This window comes from Peromyscus eremicus, unplaced genomic scaffold (assembly GCF_949786415.1).
Source record: "Peromyscus eremicus unplaced genomic scaffold, PerEre_H2_v1 PerEre#2#chr22_unloc_1, whole genome shotgun sequence".
NCBI lineage: Eukaryota > Metazoa > Chordata > Mammalia > Rodentia > Cricetidae > Peromyscus > Peromyscus eremicus.
This window is the reverse complement of record NW_026734286.1, coordinates 11,536,225-11,563,821: the sequence shown is the minus strand read 5'-3', so window position 1 is coordinate 11,563,821 and position 27,597 is coordinate 11,536,225. Positions and strand designations below refer to the sequence as shown.

Sequence of the window (27,597 nt, the reverse complement as noted above, 5' to 3'; positions counted from 1 at the left end):
GCCACATTCCCTGTGCCTCAGTTTCCCCACATGTCATCATCAATCTCCAAGAACCAGAGCCCAACAGCTGTCTGTGAAGGTCAGGTGCAAAGACAGCAAATAAGTTTCCATCTGGGCATTAGTGTGAGGAATGAGGGATGTGCCCTAGAGAGGGAGAAGGTAGCCATGGCGGGAAACCTGCGCAGTCTCAGATGTGAGGCTGACCTTGATTCGGGTTGCTGAAGACAGGGTAAGGTCAGGCAGGATGCAGCAGCCACTCAGCCCGCGGGATGTTTAGGTGAGTGTGTGGCTGTGTCTGCAAGAATCAGCAGGTAGCTGGGTGTGGTGGCACATGCCTGTTAGCCCTGCAGTCGGGTGTCTGAGGCAGGAGGATTGTTACGAGTTCTGATCCAGCCTGGGCTACAGAGTGAGGGCGTGTCTCAGGAAGAAAGAGAGGGAATAAAGACATCAGGCATGAAAATATAAATTTGTTGTAAGAGGCACAAGTACTCAGGAATTCAGGTCCAGTTTGGTCGAGGAGCTCAGAAGTTTTGGGGCGATGCTGGGGTTGGGATTGCTTTCAAGACGCGCTGCCTGTCAGGGGTCTCCTGCAGCCCCCTGAAGCTGTCCCTGTCCCTAGGTGGACTGACCTGGTGTCCCTCTCCTCCCTAAGTGAGCCTGGAGATCTCCAACCCGCAGAAGGAAGGTCACGCCCACACCCCTTGAGATGGATCGCGTGACCAGATACCCACTCTTCAGCAACCCCCACTCGGCACGGGCCACCAGCTTGGTGCTGGACGAAAACACGAGCTACACCGTTGAGCTGGTGGGCGTCGGGCCCGAGGCTAGCTGGAGCCAGGGTGACCTGCAGGCCTGGTCCGCTGAGTACCAGACCCGGCCAGACGTAAAGAGAACAAGTGTGTCCTCCACCAGACGAGTCTTCCTCAGCCAGCCGCCCCCGAGGTCGCTGTACCTGGAGGATGAGGACGAAGAGATGAAGGCATACCACCTGGACGAAACCAGCACTGCCCTCTACAGCCCACCCAGGGACCTGAAGGCCGAGCGCTCGGCGGTCATCCACAGCCAGGCAATCAGGAAGGGCGGCACAGTGGCTACACCCCAGGGAGAGCCCAGGGCGGCTGGCCAGCCCCGGCCCACGTCCACTGAGGAGATCTTGGTGGACACAGAGCAAATCGATTTCCTGGCTGCTCGACAGCAATTCCTGAGTTTGGAGAAGGCAAACACGAACCCAGTCACTTGTAGTCCCACAGTCAGGGAGACCTTTGCGGGTACCCCACCAGGGGTCAGCCAGGTCCCCAAAGCCTCCACCAGGCCCCGCCTAGCCAACGGCTACGCCATTCCTGTCACCACGTCACCGGTGAAGGAGGTGACTTTGGAGAAGACTGTCCCAGTTTCCCCAGCTGGGTCCATCCGTGCAGCCAATGACCCTGGCCACTGGACCCGAGCCGAGTCCCCTGAGACCCCCAAAGAGACACCCATCGAAAGAGAGATCAGACTAACCCAGGAACGTGAGGCAGAGCTGCGGGAGCAGAGAGGGCTTGGGCGGGCCGCCAGGCATCAAGACCTGGTCCAGATTCCCAGCAGGCCACTGCTCAGCAAGGTAAGCCTAACGGAGCCGCCAGCGCGCAGGGACAGGGGCCGCCCGTCCCTCTACGTGCAGAGGGACATGGTGCAGGAGACACAGCGCGAAGAAGACCATCGTCGGGAGGGTCTGCAGGTGGGCAGGGCGTCCACACCCGACTGGCTCTCCCAGGACCCTCAGCCTGGGCTCCAGAGAAGCCTGAGCTCCGACTGCATCCTCAGCCCAGACGCCCGAGCCACAGACCCGGCTCCAGAGGCAAGAAAGGTCAACCGAATCCCACTGGATGCCTATCAGCCGTATCTGGGCCCGGGGACCCCCAAAATGGAATTCTCAGCCTTTGGAGTATACAGCAAGCCAAATGGTGTCTCCACAGAGGACACCAAAGCCGTGGCCTTCCAGAAGGCCACAGAGTCTCCGAAGCGTGTCTCAGAGTGCTCTAAAAGGTCTCCGAGCTCAAAACAAGAGCACTCAAAGGCCCCTGAGCAGCCCCTGCGTGCCAATGTGGGTACCGTGAGATTAGAGAATTTCCGCCTGCGCCCACTGCGCTTCGGCGTCCCAGATGTCCCCCAGAAGGCTGAGACCTCCCACAGCTGGGGCTGGGAGGTGGCCGGAGGCCCAGCGCTGAGGCTGCAGAAGTCACAGTCTTCTGACCTGCTGGAAAGGGAGGTGGAGAGCGTCCTGCGGAGGGAGCGAGAGGTGGCCGAGGAGCGGAGGAATGCCTTCTTCCCAGAGGTGTTCTCCCCCGTGCAGGACCAGGATGAGCAAGACTCCCGGAGCTCCTCCCGGGCATCTGGTGAGCAGGGATTCAGGGGACGGCTATTCTGTCTGAGGTCTTGGGGTCGGAGGAGGAGAGGCGGAGTTTAAAACACACCCATTTCTCTCAGGAAGTAGATTTTGGAGAGAAAATGCCAACTTTGCTTTAGAGGTTTTGTGTCTTTTTTTTTTTTTTTAATTTATTTATTTATCACATATACAGTGTTCTGCCTGCATGTGTCCCTGCAGGCCAGAAGAGGGCACCAGATCTCATTACAGATGGTTGTGAGCCACCATGTGGGTGCTGGGAATGAACTCAGGACCTCTGGAAGAGCAGCCAGTGCTCTAACCGTTTAGCCATCTCTCCAGCCCGCTTTACAGTTTTTGAATGATGCTGTTGGGAGCATAGGATTTTACTTTATGGTTCTGAGTGCTGTGATTGGGCCCATACAAGTTTGCAACTATTTATCTTGATGGCTTGTTCCTCTGTTAATGACATGTTCTCCAGCTCACTACATGGTATCTTTGGTCCACTGTCTATCTAAAATCTCTTCTGATTATTTCAGCCAGTCTGTCACAATGAGTTAGTTGCCTGTCTGCCTGTCTGTCCGCCTGTCTGTCTGCCTGTCTCTGTGAGCATTCCGGACTCTTCCCAGAGACCCCAAGTCTCTTGGCCTGAGTACTGACAACCAGACCACCCTCCCGATGACATCTCCTCTGCCCCACCACAGGCATCACCGGCAGCTATTCGGTGTCGGAATCACCATTATTCACCCCCATCCAACTGCATTCTGGCCTGGTGTGGAAGGTGCAGGAGCCTGGGGACAGTGCTCCGGGACAGAAGACAAGGAAGGAGGCGTGGGTGAGTAGAGACAACTATCTGCTCACTCCCCGTGGGGTCGGGCAAGGGCAGCAGAGGGACTGCGTGTTTCTTCTAGTCCCTGAGTCCCTAGTATGAGAGGACACACAAGCGGGACATTGTGCCTATTGTGGGGTCACCCTCAGGGTCAAAGGCCAAAGGTTGCTGAGGAAGGAAACAGATATTGACTGGTCAATTATCACCATTGTTTGTTTGTTTGATTGTTTTTATTTTTTGAGACAGAATCTCACTCTGTAGACCAGGCTGGCCTCGAACTCACAGAGATCTGCCTGCCTCTGCCTCCCGAGTGCTGGGATCATGTGGGAGGCGTGTACCACCACCGCCCGGCACCATTATTTTCATACATTCTGTGTGCGTGCGTGCGTGCGTGCGTTCGTGCGTGCGTGTGTGCGTGCGTGTGTGAACCCGAGTGCCGCTGTGCATGTGTGAAGATCATATGACAACCTCTGGTTTGGTTTCTCGCCTTCCTTCGTTGAGACCGAGTCTCTGCTGCTGTGTGGCCAGGCTCACTGGCCCACCACTGTTGGGGACTCTCCTGTCTCCGCCTCCCACCCCCACAGAACAATGGAATCACAAATACACACTATCCCTTTCAACTTCACGTGGATTGTGAGGGTTCGAACTCAGGTCCTCACACTTTCAAGGCAGGCATCTCACCCACTAAGCCATCTCCCTGGCCCCGGCAGTCACAGGGTGTGCCACACCGTGCCGGCGGGCTGTTCAGAAATCACACCTTCAGCATCTTTGGCATCACGTACATCTGCAGCCACCGAGCTCACAAAGCCAGCCCAGTGTCAAGTGTAGCTGCCCAGGCCATGCCGGGAGGAACACCACAGAGGAGACTGGCACACATCCGAGCCTACCCGCCTGGCCTCGTAGCCTGACCCCCATGGCGAGTGGACACAGATGGCCCAGTGACCCAGATTCAAGTACAGACAAGTAGTGGCCCCTCAGTCTCCTCCGGACAATCAGCACAATGACAGCCTTGAGTGGGTTGCCCTGCGGATGGAATGCTGTCTGTGTGCTGGGGCTAGGGCCTGTCACAGGCGGGGCTTGGTACCGGCCTGAGGTCCTCACTGACATACACTGAGACTACCTGTGGACACTGCTGGCCAGAGGCCGCAATGAGTGGAACAGTGTGTCAGGACGGCATGGCGGACGGCCTTGAGTTTGGTGACCCTGAGACTCTGGGAGAGCGCCATCAGCTGGGCATCTCTTCCCATCTGGCCCTTAGGCCATGTGAGGACTTTCAGGTGGGCACAGGGGCTGGACAGAAAGGATGAACACTGATTCTTGTTCTTTCCACGCAGTATGCAGGTATCAACCCTTCAGACGGTGTCAACTCAGAGGTGAGTGAGCTCCAGAGGGAAAGGGCTCCATCTGTCCCTTCCTGTCAATACCTCCACCACAGCACTGGTCACTGAGGGCCTTTCTTCTGGATGTGGGACTGCATTGGCTATCTGCTCTGTTGGTAGAGTCTTCCTGGGGTAGATTGTGTTGTCATCTGCTTGTGATGCCTGCTAGGGCACAGATTATGGCAAAAAGGTCTATGTGAGGCTTTTTTTTTTCCCCAAAAGACAATGATTTCAACAGGTAGAGCCATAAATAAGAACTTTATTGTTATTATTATTATTATTATTATTATTATTATTATTATTGATAGTCTCACTGTGTAGCCCTGGCTGGCCTGGAACTTGCTGTGTAAATTAAGCTGGCCTAAAACTCACAATCTTCCTGCCTCAGCCTCTTGAGTGCCTAGACTATAGATGTGACCCTTTCTGGGCTGAGGCAGGGCCTGGTCTCCTTGCTGTGGAGCTCAACAGAAGTCAGCAGGTCCCTAGGTCCTGTTGTTGGAAGGAGAGATTGTGAAACAGCAGGGGAGGTTCTCACCTCAGCTCTGTGCCAGACCCTCCTGCACATCGGCAATGGGGAGGCAGTCGGGGGTGGTCCGTATGTCCATGGGGACTCCACACCTCTTCATGCGCAGGTCCTGGGAGCCACGCGGGTAACGAGGCACAAGAATGTCTTGGCGGAACGCTGGGAGGCACGCATCTATGCCAGCGAGGATGAAGACTGAAGCTGGAAATGGGAGACCTCCATCCCCTCCATCCAACCCCAGCCCTGTGGAAGCTGCCGGACCTGCCCAAACCTCTGCAGTCAGTCCCAAACAAGTCCCTCTCTGAGCACACCGCTGGAGAGCCTCGCTTCACACCTGGCCCAGGCTGATGTTTGTGGCCTGGAAATGGGTTCTGTTTTCCTGGGGTGGGGAGTATTTTCTGCTTAGGGGTGGTTCTCGGCTGGGGCTGAAATGATAATTCTGCTGGGTCTCTGTGTATCTAAGACGTTGCCAAATGCTCTGGGAGGGAATTAGGCTGCCCACTGCAGGATGTAATGTCCTGGGACCTGTGGGTCCAGGGATCCCCCCTTATACCCCTCAGCCCCTCTGCAGAGGGCACCAATGGGTGCAGAGCCCGATCCGTCACCCGACAGAGCCGTCACCCGACAGAAAGAGGGCTCTGTAGGGACCGGCCACTCCAGTCTTGCCAACCCCAGACGTGTCCATGCTATGAAATAAACTTGTCATGAGCTGCCTGCCTGGAGTGGGGAATGTTCCACGAGCAGCCGCTGTCCTCCCTCCTGGTGACATCAGTCCTGTCCCCGCAGACATGAATTCCAGCTGGGCTGAGGTCCTGGGAGTTCATCTGTAGAAAGCTGGGCCTAGGGCTGGGAGGCTACTGTCACGACGGTGACAGGGACCTTGAACAGAGAAGGAAGGCTTGAGTAAGGTGCTGGGGTGGACGTCGACACCTGCAGAACGTGGGGTGCTGTACTAGTCAGGGTTCCCTAGAGTAACAGACCTTACAGAATGAACAGATAGATGTATGCGTACATGGGATTTATTAGAATGACTTCAGGCTGTGGTCCAGCTAATCCAACAATGGCTGTGAACAGAAGGTCCAGGGATCCAGCAGTTGCTCAGTCCACGAGGCTGGGTGTCTAGCTCGTCTTCAGCATACACTGGAATCCCCAAGTAGACTCTAATTCCAGTGGAGGGATGGATGTGTCAGCAAGACAGGGCAAGCAGGCCAAGGGTGAGCGTGTCCTTCTGCCATGTCCTTATATGGGCTTTCAGCAGGAGGTGTGGCTCAGAGTAAAGGTGTGCCTACTTCAAAGGTCCACCAGAATGGATTCACCCAATTCAAACCAAGCCAAAAAAAAAATCTCACAGGTGCCCTCCATTTCTGGACTGTAGTTCATTTCAGATGTAGTCATCACAGGTGCCTCGGCCAAGCACCCTCTGCCGTGGACAACCTGTGCGACTGTCCCAGGTGGCCCTCAGAGAAACCACAGATGAGCACTAAGGGCAGGTGCTCCCCAAGGCCTGCTGGGAGCAGCTGGAGACAGTTAAACTCTGCCAGTCCCTCTGGGTCCCCGAGCCCTGTTGCTGGTAGCTGTCCATGGCAGATATTTGAAGATCTGTATCTCTAAGGTTCCCACATGAGGTGCATGGCAGATGTGGGCTGGAAATAGATGTGGGCTGAGACTGGAGTGTCCCGTTGGGGGGTGGTGGTGGTGCTGGGAGTCGGGTGAGTGACAGGGTACAGCATCTGAGCAGAGGTAAACCTGAGGAAGCAGGTCAGCCTCTTCCCACAGGAGCAGTGTGGGAAGGTCCTGTACCCCTTGGCTTGTGGCCCCTTCCCCAGATTTCACAGCATGGTGTCTCCCTGTCTCTTTGTCTCGGACCCTCACGCCTCCCTCTGGGGACCCCGTGGTGACACTGAACTGAGGATGGTCCAGGATGATCCCACCATCAGGGTCTTCAATTTGAACCCATCTGCAGGGTCCCTTCTACCACAGAAGGTGACAGGACCCCGGCACGCGGGACTTCTGTGGTGGGGGTCTCTGGAGCCTTCAGTAGGGTGTCTGGACACCCCCCCCTTTCATCAAACAACAATCACTTTCACTTAGACTCCCCGAGACGGGCTGGGAGGTGGGTAAAGGTCTCACCACACACGTGTGGGGACCCATGTGTGGACGCGCAGATCTGTGTAAATGCCGGGCACACACAGCAGCTCACCTGTCATCCTGACACAAAGGAGCCGGGCCAGCCGGCCAGCTGGACGAGTCAGGTCTGTGAACTTTGGGTTCAAGTGAGGGACCTTGTGTCTGTATACAAGGTGAAGATCCACCGAGGAAGACAATCTGACTTCCGTCTCTGGCTTCCTCATGCACACGCACCTGCACACACGTGTGCACCCACACACGTGAGAGATGTGCATACACTCAGGTGCACACATAAAAAGAGAAAAACCCCCACCCGAGACTAGTGTACACGTTGTCCCCACACAGGGCACGTAGCCAAGGCGGTGGTGTTGGCTCCACGTGTGGCTGGTGTGTCCTTAAAAGCATCACAAGACCTTTTGCCGACATTCCCTCTCCATGTGCCACAGCCAGATCTGCCCAGCTCTCCAGGACTCGGCAGCAGGTGCCTTAGGGGCACAGAAGCTCCTGAGTGCCACTTCCTGTCTGGAGACGTCACAGCCTGGTGCAGGCCACAGCTTCATCCCCCTCGGCAACCACAGGGCACACAGGACTGGGCCACCAGCCACCCTGCAGCCCAGGGGAGACTGTGTCCCCTGCCCGTGTGCTTTCCCTCTGCCTCTCCATCTCTGTCCCCCAATCCCGTGCTCTATGTCTCGACTTTGGTCTCCACCCCAGCCCCCGGACATTATCTTCCTCCCCTCCTGCCCCCTCTGGCTCGGGCCTGAAGCTGCCTCCATCTGGGGTGGCCCAGGGCCTTTGGGGCAGGGTCAGTGTCAGCACGTGCCTGGCCCACAGCCCCCACACGGCCACCCACACCTGACCGAAACCCTCCTCCCAGGTTTCTCCCTGCAGGGCCACCGCGACCCAGTCACTCTGAGAAGGCCAAGCACAGACATGTCTCCTCAGGGCTCCCCGAGGCTGGAGTGTTTTCTCTCCTCCAATTATGAGCAAAGCCCGTGTGACGCCATGTCATATCTACTAGTTCCAGAACAATCCGCCGATGCTAAAAGGAAAACCCAGCCCATGAGCATCAACCTTGATGAGTATCCCAAGTACATAGTTTGCCTTATGTACCAGGCTTTTTATTTTGGGCCACCAACCGGCTCACGAATCATGACATGGAGACTCATTATTGGTTATGAATGCTTGGCCTAGCTTAGGCACATTTCTGGCTAGCTCTTATAACTTAAATTAACCTGTTTCTCTTCATCTTCTTTTGCCTCGAGGCTTTTTACCTTTCATTCTGTGTGTCCTACTCTGTGCCTGCTGGCTGGTAGCTGCCTGGCTGGCCGTGGGCATCTCCCTCTCTTTTGTAGTTCGTTATTTTTACTCTTTGGGGGCCTGCTACCCTGCTCCCAATACACAGAGTCTTATTCTTACTTAAGACTGCCGGAGCCGGGCGGTGGTGGCACACGCCTTTAATCCCAGCACTCGGGAGGCAGAGCCAGGCGGATCACTGTGAGTTTGAGGCCAGCCTGGGCTACCAAGTGAGTTCCAGGAAAAAGGCGCAAAGCTACACAGAGAAACCCTGTCTCAAAAAAAAAAAAAAAAAAAAAAAAAAAAAAAAAAGACTGCTGGGCCTTAGCTTGGCTTAGCTAACTTTTCTAACTTAAATTAACTCATTTTTCTTCTTCTATGTTTTGCCTCTGGGCTTTTTACCTCTCTTTATTCCATATATCTTTCTTCCCTTCTTACTCTGTGACTGGCTGGGGGGCTGGGAGGCTGGGGGGCTGGGGGGATGGGGGGATGGGGGGATGGGGGGCTGAGTGGCTGGGTGACTGGGTGGCTGGGTGACTGGGTGACTGGGTGACTGGGTGGCTGAGGGGCTGGGTGGCTGGGTGGCTGAGGGGCTGGGGGGATGGGGGGATGGGGGGCTGAGTGGCCGGGTGGCTGGGTGGCTGGGTGACTGGGTGACTGGGTGGCTGGGTGGCTGAGGGGCTGGGGGGCTGGGGGGCTGAGGGGCTGGGGGGATGGGGGGATGGGGGGATGGGGGGCTGAGGGGCCGGGTGGCCGGGTGGCTGAGTGGCTGGGTGGCTGAGGGGCTGGGGGGCTGGGGGGCTGGGGGGCCGGGGGGCTGAGTGGCCGGGTGGCTGGGTGACTGGGTGGCTGGGTGGCTGAGGGGCTGGGGGGCTGGGGGGCTGAGGGGCTGGGGGGCTGGGGGGATGGGGGGCTGAGTGGCCGGGTGGCTGAGTGGCTGAGGGGCTGGGGGGCTGGGGGGATGGGGGGCTGAGTGGCCGGGTAGCCGGGTGGCTGAGTGGCTGGCCCCTGGTGTCCTCCTCCCTCCTTTTCTCGCTCCTCCTTCTTCTCCTGAGCCCTCGTACTTATTCTCTCAGCCTGGCAGCCCCGCCTATCCTTTCTCCTGCCTTGCTATGGCTGCTCAGCTCTTTATTAGACCATCAGGTGTGTTAGACAGGCACAGTAACACAGATTCACAGAGTTAAACACATGCAACATAGAAAAATGCGACACATCTTTGCATCATTAAACTAATGTTCCACAGCACAAACAAATGTAAGACATTGAAATAATATTCTACAACACTTTCTTCCTCCTTCTCCTCTCTGTCTCTTTTGTTTGTTTGTTGTTGTTGTTTCGAGACAGGGTTTCTCTGTGTAGTTTTGGAGCCTGTCCTGGATCTCACTCTGTAGCCCAGGCTGGCCTCGAATTCACAGAGCTCCTCCTGCCTCTGCCTCCCGAGTGCTGGGACTAAAGGTGTGCGCCACCACCGCCCGGCCTTTTCTCATTCTCCTTATTCTCTCTGCCCACCAGCCCCGCCTGTCCCTCTACTGCCGAGCTATTGACCATTCGGCTCTTTATTAGACCAATCAGGTGCCTTAGGCAGGCAAGGTGAAACATATACAGCACATCTCTTCATAATTAAACAAACGCAGCATAAAAAAATGGTTTTTTTTTTTTGTTGTTATTTTGTTTGGTTTTTGAGACAGGGTTTCTCTGTGTAGTTTTGGTGCCTATCCTGGATCTCACTCTGTAGACCAGGCTGGCCTCGAACTCCCAGAGATCAGCCTGCCTCTGCCTCCCAAATGTTGTGATAAAAGGCGTGCACCACCACCGCCTGGCCAGCATAAACAAATGTAACACACCTCTACACAGTTCAAGTAATATTCTAGGACATGGCCGGGCGGTGGTGGCGCACGCCTTTAATCCCAGCACTCGGGAGGCAGAGCCAGGCGGATCTCTGTGAGTTCGAGGCCAGCCTGGGCTACCAAGTGAGTTCCAGGACAGGCGCAAAGCTACACAGAGAAACCCTGTCTCGAAAAACCAAAAATTCTAGGACATAAACAAATGTAACATCTTTGCCTAGTTAATATAATATTGCACCACAGCCTTAGGTGAAACCCTTGCTGTGTGAAGTATGTCCCAAGTGGGCTCAGGAGATCAGAGAGGTTGTGTAATTCCCTCAGGGTCACAGAGCCGAACAGTGGCTGGACCAGATGCGTGAGGACTGAAGCTGGTTGTGGGAACAAACAGCCAGAGGTCTTTTGAAAGAAAAAGACGACGCAGCCAAAACAACTCAAAACTGGCTTTGGCAAAACCAGGATTTACTGGTTCTTGTGACCAAAAAGTTAAAGTAAACTCGGCTTCAGGCTGAGCTGGATATGGCCCTCCCACTTCCTGTCCCAACCCTGCCACCCACAACGGACTGCTTCCTGCCAGACTCAGTCTCCTTCTCTGCGAGGAGCATGAGGAGCGGTGACTACGCTCCACCCTCGGGGTGTGTTGCGGGGTGGGGTGGGGTGGGGTGGGGTGGTGACCCTGCACCGGGCACACAGTCGGCGCAGAATTAATGCGGGGCCTCTGGAGTAGGGTAGGTGCAGGACCTCCGGGTTCGGAACAGCGTTTGCACACGGCCACTAGAGGGAGGCAGAGCACCAGCAGCGGCCGGGGCCGTCGGGGAGGGGAGCCTGGAGCAGCCCCGGGCTGCGCCCCTGCCTCCGCAGTGCTGATGAAGGAGGGCGGGCGTGCGGGCGGGGTGTGCACGGAGGTTTCTTCGGATCGGCTGAGTTCTATGTATTTGTTTTTATTACGGGATGGCGTGCGTGGCGGGTCGACGTGGCGGCCAGAGGATGCTTCTGTGGAGCGTGCCTTCTGCCTCGGCCCTGACACGGTCCTCGGGGTGGGACCCAGGTCGGGCTTGCGCAGCAGGAGCCACCGCCTGCTCAGCCGTGCCAGCCTGATTTTTGTTCTTGAGTTTTAGTTTTCTTTTCGTCCTGTGGGGAATCGAAGCCAGAGCAGCCAGTGCTCGTAACTGTGAGCCATCTCCCCTGCCCGGTTTTTCCGTTTTGTTTCAAGGGGAGGTTGAGACAGGGTTTCTCTGTGCAGCCCTGGCTGCCCTGGAACTCCCTCTGTAGACCAGGCTGGCTTTGAACTCGCGGAGATCCGCCTGCCTCTGCCTCCCCGAGTGCTGGGATTAAAGGTGTGCGCCACCAGGCCCAGCAACTGTAAAAAAAAATTAAGTCAGATACAATGGCATACATCTCTAAAGCCAAAACTCAAGAGGCTGAGGTATTGCAGTGAATTCAAGACTAGCCTCAGCTACACAGTGAGACCTTGCCTCAATACACACACACACACACTGCATTAATGCCTTAGCTGGGTGAGCTGAGCTCTCACCTACCGAGCAGGAGGCCCTAGCCTCCATCCCCCACACCACACAAACCAGACTGTCACCACAGACAGCCCTTGGGAGGTGGAGGAGGCCTGAGCGTAAGAAATCTAAGATCATCCACAGCACGAATAGCTAAATCCCCAAACCCAGTTTTAAAGTCTCTCGACAACTATCCCAAAGACAGCCAATTACAGTCTAACTCCATGGTTCACCTGTATGAGTTTCCTGCAACAAAGGGACCCAAAAAGAGGACTTTACCAACACCAGAGACCTCGGAGCTGGAGGAGTGCCGTTCAGCAATGGGACAGAAGGTCATCAGGACGGACACACAGACACACCGATGGTCAGGATTCAGAGGAGACAGAGAGAGCTGAGGTCTAAGAGATGGTGCGTCTTCACCATCCTCCACCATCCTCTACCATCCCTCACTATCCTCCACCAACCTCCACCATCCCTCACCATCCTCCATCATCCTCCATCCTCCACCATCCCTCACCATCCTCCACCATCTTCCATCATCCCTCACCATCCTCCACCATCCCTCACCATCCTCCACCATCCCTCACCATCCTCCACCATCTTCCATCATCCCTCACCATCTTCCATCATCCCTCACCATCCTCCACCATCCTCCATCATCCCTCACCATCCTCCACCATCCCTCAGCATCCTCCATTATCCCTCACCATCCTCCACCATCCTCCACCATCCTCCATCATCCTCCACCATCCACCATCCTCCACCATCCTTCATCATCTTCTTCCATCCTCCAGTCTTCCTGTCCTCCTGCATCATCCCTCAGCATCCTCTACTATCCTCCATCATCCCTCACCATCCTCCACCATCCTCCATCATCCCTCACCATCCTCCATCATCTCTCACCATCCTCCACCATCCTCCATCATCCCTCAGCATCCTCCACCATCCCTCACCATCCTCCACTGTCCTCCACCATCCTCCATCATCCCTCACCATCCTCCACCATCCTCCATCATCCTCTTCCATCCTCCAGAGTCTTCCTATCCTCCTGCATCACCCTTCCCCATTCTCCCACCATCTACCGTCTTCTGTCATCCTCCATCACCTTCCCACTAACCTCCCATTGTATCCTGCTTCTCTCTTTCTTGTCTCTGGCCCCTAGTCCTGTTCTGTGTTCCAGACAGTAGGAAGGGCACCCTACAGCACCATGTGGTAAATCCCTCCTCTCTTGTTCCTCTCAGCTCCCACTTTGTGGATGTCAAAAGTTAAATCCTCCCCTTAGGGACTGTAGAGATGGCTCAGATGTTAAGAGAATTTATTGTGCCTGGCTGTGATAGCGCACACCTTTAGTCCAGGCACTCAGAAGGCAGGGGCAGACGGATCTCCAGGTTCGAGGCCAACCTGGTCTACAGAGGGAGTTCCAGGACAGCCAGGGCTACACAGAGAAACCCTGTCTGGAAAAAACAAAACAAAACTACAACAAAAGAGAGAACATACTGCTCTTGAAGGGGACCCAGGTTCGATTTCTGCACCCACATAGCCCACAACCATTTACAACTTCAATTCCAGTGTCCTATGGCCTCTTCTGGCCTCTGTGGGAGCTGCGTACACATGATGCACATTTATATGCAGGTGAACGCTCATACATATAAATAGAAATAATAAGATTTTTAAAGAGGGAAATAATAAATGCTCATTGATAGCTGATCTCCACACGTCGCGTTTGCCCTCTCTTCCCGCCGTCTGCCGCCTGGGTCTTCTTCCCACATGCCCAGGTGGTACCATTTGAATCTTGTAGTATCAGTGCCTTCTGCCTGGACCCTTTCCAGGGGCAGAAGGGAGCTTTCTCATTTTCGGAGTGTTGCAGGTTTAGGACTGTCTTAGTTAGAGTTTCTGTTGCTATGAAGAGACGCCATCACCGTAGCACCTCTTGCTAAGGAAAACGTTTAATCGAGATGGCTCACTTACAGTTCAGAGGTTTAGTCCATTATCACCAGGTGGGAGCATGGCGGTACACAGGCAGATATGGAGCTGGAGAAGCTGAGAGTTTTATATCTTGATATTCAGGCAACAGGAAGTGGCCTGAGACACTGGGCATGCTTGAGCATATATGAGACCTCAAACCCACCACCACAGTGACACACTTCCTCCAACAAGACCACAGCTCCTAATAGTGCCACTCCCTGTGAGCTTGTGGGGGCCAATTACCTTCAGACCACCTCAGGGATCACCACTTCTGAGGCCCAGGCTTTCTGTGGAGTGGTGGAAAATCCAAAACAAAAAGAAGCCATGGCTACATCAGCCTGTGGACACTGGTGTGTGGGAGTGCCCTTTGCTCTGGGTCATCCACAGCTTTTATTTTGAGACAGAGTTTCATAGAAATTAGAACAGGTTTGTTTTTTTTTTTTTTTTTTTTTTTTTTGGTTTTTCGAGACAGGGTTTCTCTGTGTAGCCTTGTGCCTTTCCTGGAACTCACTTGGTAGCCCAGGCTGGCCTCGAACTCACAGAGATCCGCCTGGCTCTGCCTCCCAAGTGCTGGGATTAAAGGCGTGCGCCACCACCGCCCGGCCTAGAACAGGTTTTAAACTAACTCTGTAGCCCAGGATAGCCCCACACTCCCATCTGTTGCTCCTCAGCCTTCTGAGGCTGTTGAGTGACAGGCATGAGCCGCTGTCCCCGTCTCTCTGAGGACAGTCACACCACTGATTTCTCAGTGGTTTTTGTACACTCCGCACCTGAGTTTTGTTGATCATGCTCTGCCAAGAGCCTTCTGCCCGAGTGCCGTTTGCAACTTGTTTAAAATAAGATAGTAAATGTTTTAATTAGAAATAAATTGCATACGCAAAGGCTGAGCGCCTGAGTCATCTGTGGGAACTGGCCACCAACCACAGTATCAGCTTCTCCACATGGATGACAAAGACAATTCTGAGGCGTCCACTGAAGAAGAGGCATCCACCATTGCCAGATGCCCTCTGACACAGCAGCATCCGAGCCGAAATTAGACCCCGCTCTCTGGACGATTGCTCTTGGCTGTAGTGACCGCATGGTCAGGATGATTCTGGAAGGTTCAGCCCCTGGGCCATATTTGGACCTTTCTGAGGAAGTCCACTGGTCTGGCATGAAACCCATAAATGCAAGTCCCCAAATCCCCTTTCCTGCCAGGAAGCTGCCATCTGTGTGCTGTCCATTCGGTTTGCGGCCTCACCAAGCCAGTGGCTTGTAACAGAGCAGCATGGAATGAGGTTCTTTCCCTACCCCCAGCGTGTGACATCCTTGGGTCAGGGACCCTCCCCCGCCCTCATCATCCCAGGTAATTTCTGGGCAGTTTGTGGTAAATGGTAGGTCCTGGCTAAGCTGGGTTTCAGCACTGTGTCCTTCAAGCTGGGCATGGCAGGTTTATAGCCCTCCAGTACTCAGGAGGCGGAGGCAGGAGGACTGTCATGAGTTCAAGGGCAGCCTGGAGTACATTACTTCCAGTCTCAAGAAAGAAAGAGACAGAGAGAGTGAGAGAGTGTGTGTTATTCTCAGCACTCAGGAGGCAGAAGCAGGTGGATCTCTGTAAGTTCGAGGCCAGCCTGGTCTACAGAGCAAGTTCCAGGATAGCCAGAGCTATACGGAGAAACCCTGTCTCAAAAAAAACATAAACAAACAAATAAATAACAATACAAATAAAAATAAATTCAAGAACAGGGGCTGGGGAGATGGCTCACGGGTCAAGAACAACTGACTGCTATTCCAGAGGTCTCCTTTGATTCCCAGCACCTGTATGGCAGTTCACAACTGTCTGTAACTCCAGTTCCGGGGACTCCAACACCTTCTTCTGGCCCTCACAGACACCAGGCATGCACATGATACATGACCATACATGCAGGAAAACACCCCTGATGAATAAAAATAAATAAATAAAAATTAAAATAAATAAATAGACGGAATCCTTTAACAAAAGATGGAAAAAGTGAAATGAAGTTAGACTTTCTTTCAGTTTCTTTGTTGATAATGATGAGGTTTCTGGTCTTGAAACAGGTTTTGCTCTGTAACCCAGGGAAATAGAGGCAGGAGGATCAGAGGCTCAAGGCCATCTTCAGCTACACGTCCAAGAGCCAGCCTTTGCTACCTGAGACCCTGTCCAGGAAGAAGAAGCAAATGCAGGCAGCCTGCCTCGTCCATCCCTGCCCTAGAGCTCAAGGTAGAAAATGCCTAAGGACAGTGACAGATAGAGATCACATCCAAACCTCCGAACTCTGAAAACTGGGCCGCAAACATCCCCAGCAGGTTTTTCCAGCCCTCAGAGTCCAAGGCAGCGACGTGCGTCTGCGTTGCTTGGACTTGCTGGGATTTCTTCCGCGGTCCAACAAGCCGATCCATTGCTGTGCTGAGGCGGGTGGGTAGTGAAGGGATATCATGGTGCTGCGGTACTGGGCTCGAACTCGGCCTGAAGGTGACAGGAATCACTTCGGAGCCACCTTGTCCCCTGGTTTGATTCCCAGCATCCACATTAAAGTTTCCAACTGTCTGTAACTCCATGTTCAGGGGATCCAACACCTTTTTCTGCCCTGCGGACACCAGGCATGCACATGGTACAAAGCCATACATGCCCACAATCCATCCCTCAATGAAGGGCTGGGGGGGTGGTCAGGGTGGAGCCCCGCCTAGAATCCCCAGTGAGGGGCTGGGGCGTGGTCAGGGTGGAGCCCCGCCTAGAATCCCCCAGTGAGGGGCTGGGGGCGTGGTCAGGGTGGAGCCCCGCCTAGAATCCCCTGTGAGGGGCTGGGGGCGTGGTCAGGGTGGAGCCCCGCCCAGAACCCCCAGTGAGGGGCTGGGGTGACGCTCAGGCCTCAGATCTACCTAACGAGTAGGAACCCTGGGTTTATGGTAATATAAAGAGGAGCGGAGGAAAATCACCCGCCTCTGTGTGGGTCTGAGGAAGTGGGAGGGATCTGCCGCTGGAATGTCCTGCCCCTGCCTGGCTGCAGCGGTAGTCTACCCCGTCACACCCCATCCCCCAGGCTCCTGCCAAGTCCAGACAGAGAAAGGAATTCCTGCCTGAGTCTAATTTAAAACAAACAAATAAACAATGTTCAGAGGGAGGGGAATGAGCGGAATGCGGGCGTGGCTCCTCCCTGGCGAGGACTGGGGCCTCGGACCTGCAGGACAGAGGTCACCGTGACCCCAGCAACCCCGTACCGTCTCTGCAAGGAGCTGGAAAACACTATCAAGCCCACCCCAGCCCGGCCTTCCAGGATTACTCTGGTCTAAGGCCTTTTGTTCAGCTGGCTGCAAATTGGGGGAGACAAAACACTCACACCACACAGACAGACAGACACACCACACAGACAGACACACACACATACACACACAGACAGACGCCACACAGACAGACACAAACACATACACACATCACACAGACACAAACACACACACACAGACACAAACACACACACACACACCACACAGACAGACACACACCACACAGACAGACAGACACCACACACACACCACACAGACACACCACACACACACACACCACACACACACACACACACAGACACCACACAGACAGACAGACACACCACACAAACACACCCCACACACACACACACAGACACACCACACACACACACACACACACACACACGCACACACACCACACAGACAGACACACCACACAAACACACACACACACCACACAGACAGACAGACAGACACACCACAGACACACACACACCACAAAGACAGATAGACAGACACACCACACAAACACACACCACACAGACAGACAGACACCACACACACACCACACAGACACACCACACACAGACACACACACCACACAGACACACACACACACACAGAGACACACCACACAGACAGACACACCACACAAACACATACCACACAGACACACACACAGACAGACAGACACACCACACACACATACACACCACAGACAGACAGACACACACACACACACACACACACACACACACACACGGCAGGAATATTAACAGATTCCGGATCTGGAAAACCTTTGTTTCTTAGGCGGGTCGGCTGCTCCTCAGGACAGTCTGGGCTCTGACCTGGGGTACTGGAGGGGGTTTTTCTTCAGGGAAACCTTGCCAAGAACAAGAGCCCAGAGCTTTGCGAGTCCTTGAAAACAGTGATTTTTTTTAAGTATATTTCTGCAGCCTGGGTGGCTCCCCTTTGTCACCTCACTGCTTTAGAGATTAAGGCAGGAGGATTGCTGAAATTTTAATGCCAGCTGGGCTACATAGGACCTTTTCTCAAAACATTGTTGGTGCACACCTATCATTCCAGAACTCAGGAGGGGGAGGCCGAGGATCAGGAGTTCAAGGCTATCCTGGGCTACCTGAGATCCTTCTCAAACCCTCTCTCCTAAATACAAAGTATTCTAGGATTGAGGGGTGCTTTGGGGGTGAGACCCTAGTACTGAAAATTTAAAAAGCTGTCAGCTCTTTCCTGACACCCCTCTGGATTCCACAAATGTCTCAGAGGCCCAGGTTCGCAGGTGATACCAAAGGTCCCCGTTTGTTTTCCTAGCAGGGAACTATTTTATCTGGATTTAGAGAAGAGCCTGCTCAGAAAACAGCAGCAGATCGCCCAACAGGCCGATCCTAGAATTCTCCAGGAGAAAGTCTGGGGAATTTAACCCTGTTGGGACCACAGAGAAGTCGAGGGAGCAGGCAGGATTTTCTCAACACGGTTCTCTCTCTTTTATGTTTTTATTATTTTTATGTGTATGGATGTTTTGCCTGCAGGTATGTCTGTGTCCCGCCGGCATCCCTGGTACTGGACGAGGCCGGACAAGGGTACGGATCCCCTGAGACTCGACTTACAGACAGTTGTGAGCTACCATGTTAGTGCTGGGCATCAAACTACGTCCTCTGGAGGAGCAGCCAGTGCTCTTAACCCTCACCGGCCACAGCGTGGATCTGTTCAACACAATAGTCTATGCTGTTCTGAGAGTCGCTTGGATGACCCTGACCAAGGACTGAAAGGTGGCTTCTCGGTGACCAGTCCTGGGTTTGGTTAACTTCCTTTAAGATATATGGATGGATGTACTGTGTATAATTTTAGGCAAATGTAAAAAAAAAAAAAAATTGAATTCACTTCGACTTTATCCAGCAACCTTGGTGTTGTTTGTCCGTCATCCTTCAGACTCCCGTACTGACACCCCCCACCCACCCCCATTGGAGCCATCTCCCCATGATTTTATTCCTCACTTTTCCCCTTTCATGGCATCTGAATCCTGCCATCCCAAGACCCACCGCCATCATGGCCCCTTTTCCATTTTCCCAGTTTCTGTCATTATTACAGGCTGTGTACTCACATCTGAATATTTGAATATTTGAGCCACCAATAAGAGAGAACACTGGATGTTTGTCTTTCTGGGTCTGGGTGACCTCACTCAATGTGATCCTTTTGAGTTCCATCCATTTTCCTGCAAGACTCATGATTTTGTTTTTCTTTACAGCTAGACAGTATCCCAGAGTGCAGAGGTACCACGTTTCCATTATCATTTTCATCGGGTGAAGGACATTTAGGTTGTTTCCATTTCTTAGCCGTTGTGAACAGCACAGCAATGATGGCTGAGCAAGTGTCTGTGGAGTGGGGCGTTGAGTCCTTGGAGCACACACCAAGGAGTGGTATAGCTGGGTGGGTCCTGTGGGAGATTTATTTTTAGCTTTTTGAGACTTTTCTGCACTGATTTCTGTCTCAGCTACAGCAGTTTGCAATCCCACCAACAGAGAAGGAGGAGCCTTTTCCTCCCGGATCTCCTCAAGCATGTGTGGTCCGGTGTTCTGTTGATCTTTGCCTCTGACTAGGGGTCAGAGGTTAAAAGTGAGTCCATATTGCTGAAGACACTGCACATTCAGGACAAAGGATTCGGGCGGTTTGAACTGGATCTGCCCTGGAGGCTTTGTTCCAGCAACCTAGCTTCCATGGTTCCAGAAAATGCTGTCAGTTGTCAAGTTCGGGAAGCAATTAGGCAGTCCCACCTGGCCGAGACAGACAGGAACCATGACAGTGACCAGTACGGCATGATATCCTTAAACGTGCGGTAAGTGGCACCCACATGTCTGTGGCAACCAACAGCTGTCTAACTGTACCTAAGGGCCACTCCACAGGAGGGGAAACCGGGCATGGTCCTGGAATCCTAGACAGCTTCCCAAGGCCAGTCATGCATCTTAGAAGAGAATCCACTACCAGCACTGTGCTAGACCAGCATAATTCTTAACTACCTTCTAAATCTTATCCTTGTACCTATAGGTGAGTGTAGCCAGCACCCCTCATCAAAGAAGACTCTCTCAGCATGGTGGCGCACGCCTTTAATCCCAGTGCTGGAGAGGCACAGGCAGGTGGACCTCTGTGAGCTCAGGCCAGCCTGGTCCACAGAGCGAGTTCCAGGACAGTCTGGGCTACAGAGAAACCCTGTCTGGGGGAGGGGGGCACTCATTACAGCAAATGGAGACCATCAAAGAAAATGACAGCTGAACACAATGCAGAGGGTATCCCAGCTTCAACATCGCGGTAGACACAGCGGAAGATGGGGTACAAAGATTGTGGGAGCCAGAATACCAGGAAGTCCGCTGTGAAACAGTCTGTCCTAGAAAAGGCTGCATAAACAAGGTGGGAACAATGGCAATAGCAACGGACATGCTAACGTAGGAAAACTTCGTGAGGTCCCACCCCTGGACAAGGAGCTGCAGGCAAGGAGTGACTGCCGGGGGCAGAGGTAGCCTCTCCCAGGGTGTCCATACAGAGTGGTCAGCTCCGAACCCACTGAATACAACAAAACGGACTGAGCAGGTTGTATTTATATATACATTATTTGTTTGTTTGAGACAGGGTTTCTCAGTGTAGTTTTGTGCCTGTCCTGAATCTTACTCTGTAGACCAGGCTGGCCTCGAACTCACATGGATCCGCCTACCTCTGCCTTCTGAGTGCTGGGATTAAAGGTGGTGTGCATCACCACTTGATACTTGGACTTTTTTTTTTTAAAGAAAGAAAGAAAAAAACATAAAGTTGGGTGTATAGGGAAGTGGAAAGGATCTAGGAGGAGTTGGGAGATGGGAAAAACATGATCAAAATACAGTATATGAAAAAATATTAAAAATACCAGGCGGTGGTGGCACATGCCTTTAATCCCAGCTCTTGGGAGGCAGAGGCAGGCAGATCTCAGTGAGTTCAAGGCCAGCCTGGGCTACAGAGCGAGTTCCAGGACAGCCAGGACTGTTACACAGAGAAATCCTGTCTGGAAACACCCCTAAAAGAATTAATAACGTGCCGGGCGGTGGTGGTGCACGCCTTTAATCCCAGCACTCGGGAGGCAGAGCCAGGCGGATCTCTGTGAGTTCGAGGCCAGCCTGGGCTACCAAGTGAGTTCCAGGAAAGGCGCAAAGCTACACAGAGAAACCCTGTCTCGAAAAAAAAAAAAAAAAAAAAAAGAATTAATAACTTAGCCGGGCGGTGGTGGTCCACGCCTTTAATCCCAGCATTAGGGAGGCAGAGGCAGGTGGATCTTTGTAAGTTCGAGGCCAGCCTGGTCTACAGAGCGAGATCCAGGACAGGCGAAGAAAGCTACACAGGGAAACCCTGCCTCGAAAAAAAAAAAAAAATTAATAACTTTAAAAAAAAGAATAAAAATCCAGCCTTAGCTGCAGGGTGAAACACTGTCCCAAAGAAACAGGGTCAGGCCAGCGGCGTCAGTGGGTGAGGTCTCGCTGCCCCTGAGGCTGCTGACCAGAGAAACTGACACCACAGAAGGGGAGAAACGACTGCCGTATGTTGTCCTCAGGTGTCCGAGCGTGCCCACTGCCTGTGCACCCAGACACACACCAAATAAACCAACAACTGTACATTTAAAATGCCCTTTGAAAGAAAAAGTAACAAACGGGCCTGCTAGCTAAACCTTGTCCCTGCACTCTGGAGGCGGAGGCAGGAGAGTTAAGATTCAAGGTCATCTTTGCCACATAGTGAGTTTGAGACCAGCCTGGGCTACACGACACCCTGTCCAAAAAATAAAAAAAGAAAGAAAGAAGAAAAAGCAAGTGCAGGCTCTTCACAATGGTGTGATTTTTCTTCTCCACATGAGGCCATGTGGTGCTCACCAAGCAGTTCTGATTGGTCACACACGGCTTGTCCCCTGGGCTGGCTGTAACAGTGTCCATCACCAGGCAGAAAGCCACCTGAGCTGGGACCAAGATCGAGTGTTGGGTGCCCGCTATGAATTATCGATGCTGCAAAGATCACCCCACACACTGTGAGATTTCCATCTCCAGTTTCCTGCCTCACCCTTGATAAAACCCTGGGGAGGGGGGTGGCCAGTGTTGGGACAGGGATAGCCAACAGCCAGGGCTGCCTGCAGACTCTTTTTCCTAGAGCCCCATGGGACCCACCTGTACCTCCCAGAGGTAATGACATTTCAAGTCTGTGACACATGGGAACTACTGGGGCTCAGTATCAGGGAGCAGTGTGGCTTTGCCTCAGTGTTCCAGGACAGGGTCTCCCTGTGTAGGCCAGGCTGATCTGAATTTATAACCAGCCCCTCCCTTCCCTTCCAGGTGCTGGGATGACAGACGTCATCACACCCCAGCTACTCACACTGTAGGTTTGGTGGGGTTTTGTTTTGCTTTGTTTTGTTTTTGCTTTTTGTTTTTTCGAGACAAGGTTTATCTGTGTAGCCCAGGCTGGCCTGGATCTCAGAGCTCCGCCTGCCTCTGTCTCCCAATGCAGACGACTAAAGGCGTGCGCCACCGCTGCCCAGCACCACCACCGCCCGGCACCACCGCCCGGCACTGACACTGTAGTATTAAGTACACTACTGTGCAGGGTCTCCCACTGGGGCTGTGGACACAGGGCCAGATCACTTTATATATATATATATATATATATATATATATATATATATTTTTTTTTTTTTTTGAGACAGAGTAGCCCTGCTACTCCTGGCCCAATCGTGCACATTCATATCTCCAGACATCATCCCTGGGAACGGCTCACCTTTGGATGAGAAGCCTTCCCTGTGCTGTTGGGATTGCTGGACTGCACGCTTTGCTTCTGTTTCCTCTGTTTTGGTGCCAGAGATGAAACCCGAGTCTTCCTAGGGAAGACCCATCCTCAGTGCCTTGCTTTTATTCTCTTTACATTAAAAAGATGTCTTAGACATGCTCAACATCCGTCATCATCAGAGAAATGCAAATCAAGACGACTCTGAGATACCACCTTATACCAATGTCAATGTTGGAGAGGATGCGGAGCAAAGGGAACACTCCTCCTCCACCGCCGCCGGTGGGGGTGCAAACTTGTACAATCGCCGTGGAAATCAGTATGGCGGTATCTCAGAAAATTGGGAATAGATCGACCTCAAATACACAAGGAACGCTTAAAGATACACAGGCTGTCTTTTGGTCTTACTGACCGTGTCTTTTGCCCTGCAGCACTATCTGCCATAGCCAGAACCTGGAAACAACCTAGATGCCCATCAACCGAAGATCGGATTATGAAAAGGTGGTACATAGACACAATGGAGTAGTACTGCTCCGCAGAGAAAAACAATGACAGCATGAAATTTGCAGGCAAATGAATGGATGGAACTAGAAAATATCATCCCGAGTGAGGTAACCCAAACCCAGAAGGACAAACATGGTGTGTACTCACTCACTCATAAGTGGATTCTAGGTATAAAGCAAAGAACAATCAGACTGCAACCCACAGAACCAGGGAGGCTACATAGCAGGGGGTCCCTAGGATGACTGTGGCTTATACTAAGCTTTGGTTTGACTCAATGACTGGGCAAGCCTCAATGAAACATTTCGCTATTAGGATAAGAATTTATACTGTATCAAGCTGATAATAGAAAAGAAAAAAAAAAAAAAAAGGAGATGTCTTAGAGCCGGGCGATGGTGGTGCACACCTTTAATCCCAGCACTCGGGAGGCAGAGACAGGTGGATCTCTGTGAGTTCGAGGCCAGCCTGGCCTACAGAGTGAGTTCCAGGAAAGGCGCAAAGCTACACAGAGAAACCCTGTCTCAAAAAACAAACAAACAAAAAACCCTCAAAAAACAAAACAAAACAAAAAAAGATGTCTCGGGCCAGGACTGGGGTTGGGCTCAGTGGGTTGAGAGCTCACTAGCATTCATGAAGCCCTGAGGTCCTTCCCCAGCACTGTATAGACCTGCACTGTGGTGTACACCTGGGATGTGGAGGCAGGGGGATCAGGAGTTTAAGCTCATCCTGGACTATACCGTGAACTTGAGGCCAGCCTGGACTATTGGGGACCCTATCTCAAAACCAAAACAAAAAACAAAAAAAAGCACATCCTTTACACTTGCTGATTATAAAAATGAAGGTCTAGAACAGAGGCCCACATGGGGGATGGTCCCCAAAAATTCACCCTGGAACTATCAGCTGGAGGGTTCCGCAGGTCCCCGGGTGCTCCCGACCCATGATCCTACAACCAGGAGGCAGGCTGGATCATTTCCAGCCTGGCTCAGGTTCACTGTCTTATCTAGACATCTCCTTTCTAATAAATTTTGCAAGGCCTCAGAGACAAGCCTGCGGACAGGGCCGTTGCTATCCCCGTCTCCATGGCTGCACGGAGGCCCAGGAACCCTTGGCCCCGCTCCACCCGCCGTCCTGGATGCTCAACAGCCTGCACTGTGGTGATCTAAACAGCCTGGGCCGCTCAGAAAAACACACTGTGCCTCAATAGTGGAGGTTACAAGGATGGGAACCGCCGGGCAAGTGCAGGGCTACATCATGCCCAGAGTCCAGGAGGAGTCCTTTCTGTCCATTCCCACTCCAGGACCTCTGAGGGGCCTTCCCCACCAGCCTGGTTTCTGTGGCAGTCAGTACAGGGCAGTGTGCCTGAATGTCTCTCTCTCTGGAGTCAGAGTCTTGTGTAGCCCAGGCTGGCCGTAAATGTAGCCGAGGATGACTCTGAACTCCTGATCCTCCTGCCTCCATCTCCCCAGTTTTGGAGTGACAGGTTGTACCACCCAGCCGGGTTCATTGGTGGGGATAGAACCCAGGGCTCCGAGCATGCCAGGTGAGCCCTCCTCCTGAGCCCCAGCCCTAACTGACCTCTTCTATGAACCCTGTTGCTGCTCTACCCCTACACTCATGGCCTCCACCTGCCTCTGATGAGACCCTGTTTCCCACAGGACGACCCATTCCCAGGGCCCTGGTTGTCAGGGATGTGGGCAGACAAAACTAAACTCACCCAGGCAAATCGAGGTACCTCAGTGAGTAAAGGCACTTGCCGTGAAGCCTGACGTCCCGAGTTCGATTCCCGCGATGCACATGGCGGCAGGAGAGAAATGACCCTGTAAGCTGTCCTGTGACCTCCACACATGCATCATGACACATGTGTCCTTACCCCAAACTAAGTAAATGTAACTTAAAAAAGACAACCCGGGCTGGGGGGCAGCGGTGGAGGTGGCGGCAGCGGCGGAGTTGGCGGCAGTGGTGGCCGCAAGCACGCCTTTAATCCCAGCGCTCAGAGGCAGAGGCAGCAGGATTCCTGTGAGTTCAAGGCCGGCCTGATCTACAGAGTGCGTTCTAGGACAGCCAGGGCTAGGTAGAGATATACTGTCTCAGAACACAAACAACAAAAATCCAAAAGTATTTTTTTTCCAGTGGGGCTGGAAAGAGGTTTGTTGATGTGTATGTGTGACGTGTAAGTACAAGTGACATGTCATGGTGCTCACATGGTGGTCAGGGGAGAAACGCAGGAGTGAGTTCTCTCCTTCCACCTTCACGGGGATTCCAGGACCAGACTCAGGTCATCTGGCTTGTGAGACAAGCAATTTTGCCTGTTCAGCCATCTTGGTGGTTGTAAATATTAAAAAAAGAAAAAAAAAGTTTTATCAGATAGAACTCAACCAGTCACCTGTTAGAAATGTAAGATACTCTCTTCTTGAGAATGGAGGTGCGTTAGACAGGGAGAGACCAGTGCTGGGACAGCCATCCTGTACACAGAACATTCATCTCTGCAAGGAAACTGTGGCCATGAGCAGTCCCCCACCCCCACCCTAGCACCAGCGTCCGTGAATCCACTTCCTTCTCTGGATCCCTCTGTCTGGACATTTCCTGTCATGGAGCCCCACACTGTGTGATCTTTTGTGTCTGGGTCTCTCACTCGGCTCACTGTCCTCCAGGTCCTTCGATGCTGTGGTGTAAGAGCCTCGCTCCAGCTCGGGACTGTGTGCACTCCTGGGGAGGAAGGGCTGAACTGTGGGTCCACCGTGCATCTTCGTGGTTCTGCTGACTCCTGCACACTCATGCCCAGTTACCTAGGGGGCCACACTGGGAAGCCTGCTTGTCCCCCCAAAGGTAAATACCACGGTTGCTTCAGATCCCGTGTGCCAGGGATGGCCAAGGTGCCAGAGGATTGGCTGCAGTTTCTGGATGTCCCTGGTGAAGCTGACCAGTTTCTCCTGCTTCGATGGTTGGCTGTGGTTCTAGAGTCTGGGAGATGCTATCTTGAATCTTACCGGGAGGGGCAGGGTGGCCTTTCCTGCTGGCCTGGGGGTGGGGTGGGGTGGATGGGTGACACAAGGGTGGAGAACCCTAAACAGGTCATGGACAGTTAGGAAAGGACTCTCTGCTGTCACTGGTGGACAGTAGGGGTTGGCAGAGGTGCGGAGGAGGCCTGGAAGTTCTGAGAAGGCCCCTTACCGCTTCGTGAATCTTCTCTTAAAAAAAGTATGTTTTTTACAAGCATCTATTTTGTGTTTCTCTTGGGCCAGCGGTGGGCAGAGTCAGCCTGTGGGAGCAGGTCCTCCTTCCACCCCTGCGACCCCTGTGACCCCTGCGACCCAGGGACTGAACTCAGACTTGGCTTGGTCACCGGCAGCCTTTCCTGGAGCCCTGAGGTAACTTCCCTTCAGTGGCTCTGCCCAGACCCAGACTCCCCGACCCTGTACTAAACTGTTCAATAAAAATCTGGGAAATACCCTGTGGCGATGGTGGTGGTGGCGCACGCCTTTAGTCCCAGCACTTGGGAGGCAGAGCCAGGCAGATCTCTGAGTTCGAGGCCAGCCTGGGCTACAGAGCGAGTTCCAGGACAGCCTGGGCTGCACAGAGAAACCCTGTCTTGGGGTGAGGGGGAAAGAAATGTAGGAAATGGGGCATGAGTTCCTTTTTATTGATTTTTATTGAGGTAATAGATTAAAAAACTATTTACAAGGGCTGGAGGGATGGCCCAGTGGTTAGAACACTGGCTGCTCTTGCAGAGACTCACATGGTGACTCAAAACCATCTGTAACTGCAGTCCAGGGGATCCAGCGTCCTCTTCTGGCCTCCTCTGGCAACAGACACACATGTTACAGAGACATCTATGTGGGTGAAACACCCATGTACATATAATTAAAAATTTTTTTTTTCTTTTGAGAGTCTCTCTGAGTAGTCCTGGCTGTCCTGGAGCTCCCCATGCAGACCAGGCTAGTCTAGAAGTCACAGAAATCTGTACCACCGTGCCCAGCTAAACACACTGTGTTTAAAAAGAAAAGAAATACTTATAATTCACACACCAGCGGCTGGGTATGGTGGTCCAGCTAGTCACATCAGGTTTCTGAGAGGCTGAGACAGGAGGGTCTCAGTCTTCAAGCTCTCACTAGAAACCTCAGTGACAGGCAGGGTGAGTGTGGCTCAGGGGTGGAGGTCCTGCCTAGCAGGTTTGAAGCCCTGGTCTCCATCTCCAGCAAGGGG

At 53.0% G+C, this 27,597-nt stretch overlaps 1 protein-coding gene across 1 annotated transcript; it reads left to right on the top strand.

The window, feature by feature from the left end:
* Positions 1-706: 706 nt before the first annotated feature.
* On the top strand, positions 707-5,292 carry Misp (mitotic spindle positioning). The gene is made up of 4 exons (XM_059251715.1): positions 707-2,375; positions 3,067-3,197; positions 4,526-4,564; positions 5,203-5,292. The coding sequence occupies exons 1-4, from the start codon at positions 707-709 to the stop codon at positions 5,290-5,292; spliced, it is 1,929 nt and encodes a 642-aa protein (XP_059107698.1).
* The last annotated feature ends 22,305 nt before the right edge of the window (positions 5,293-27,597 follow it).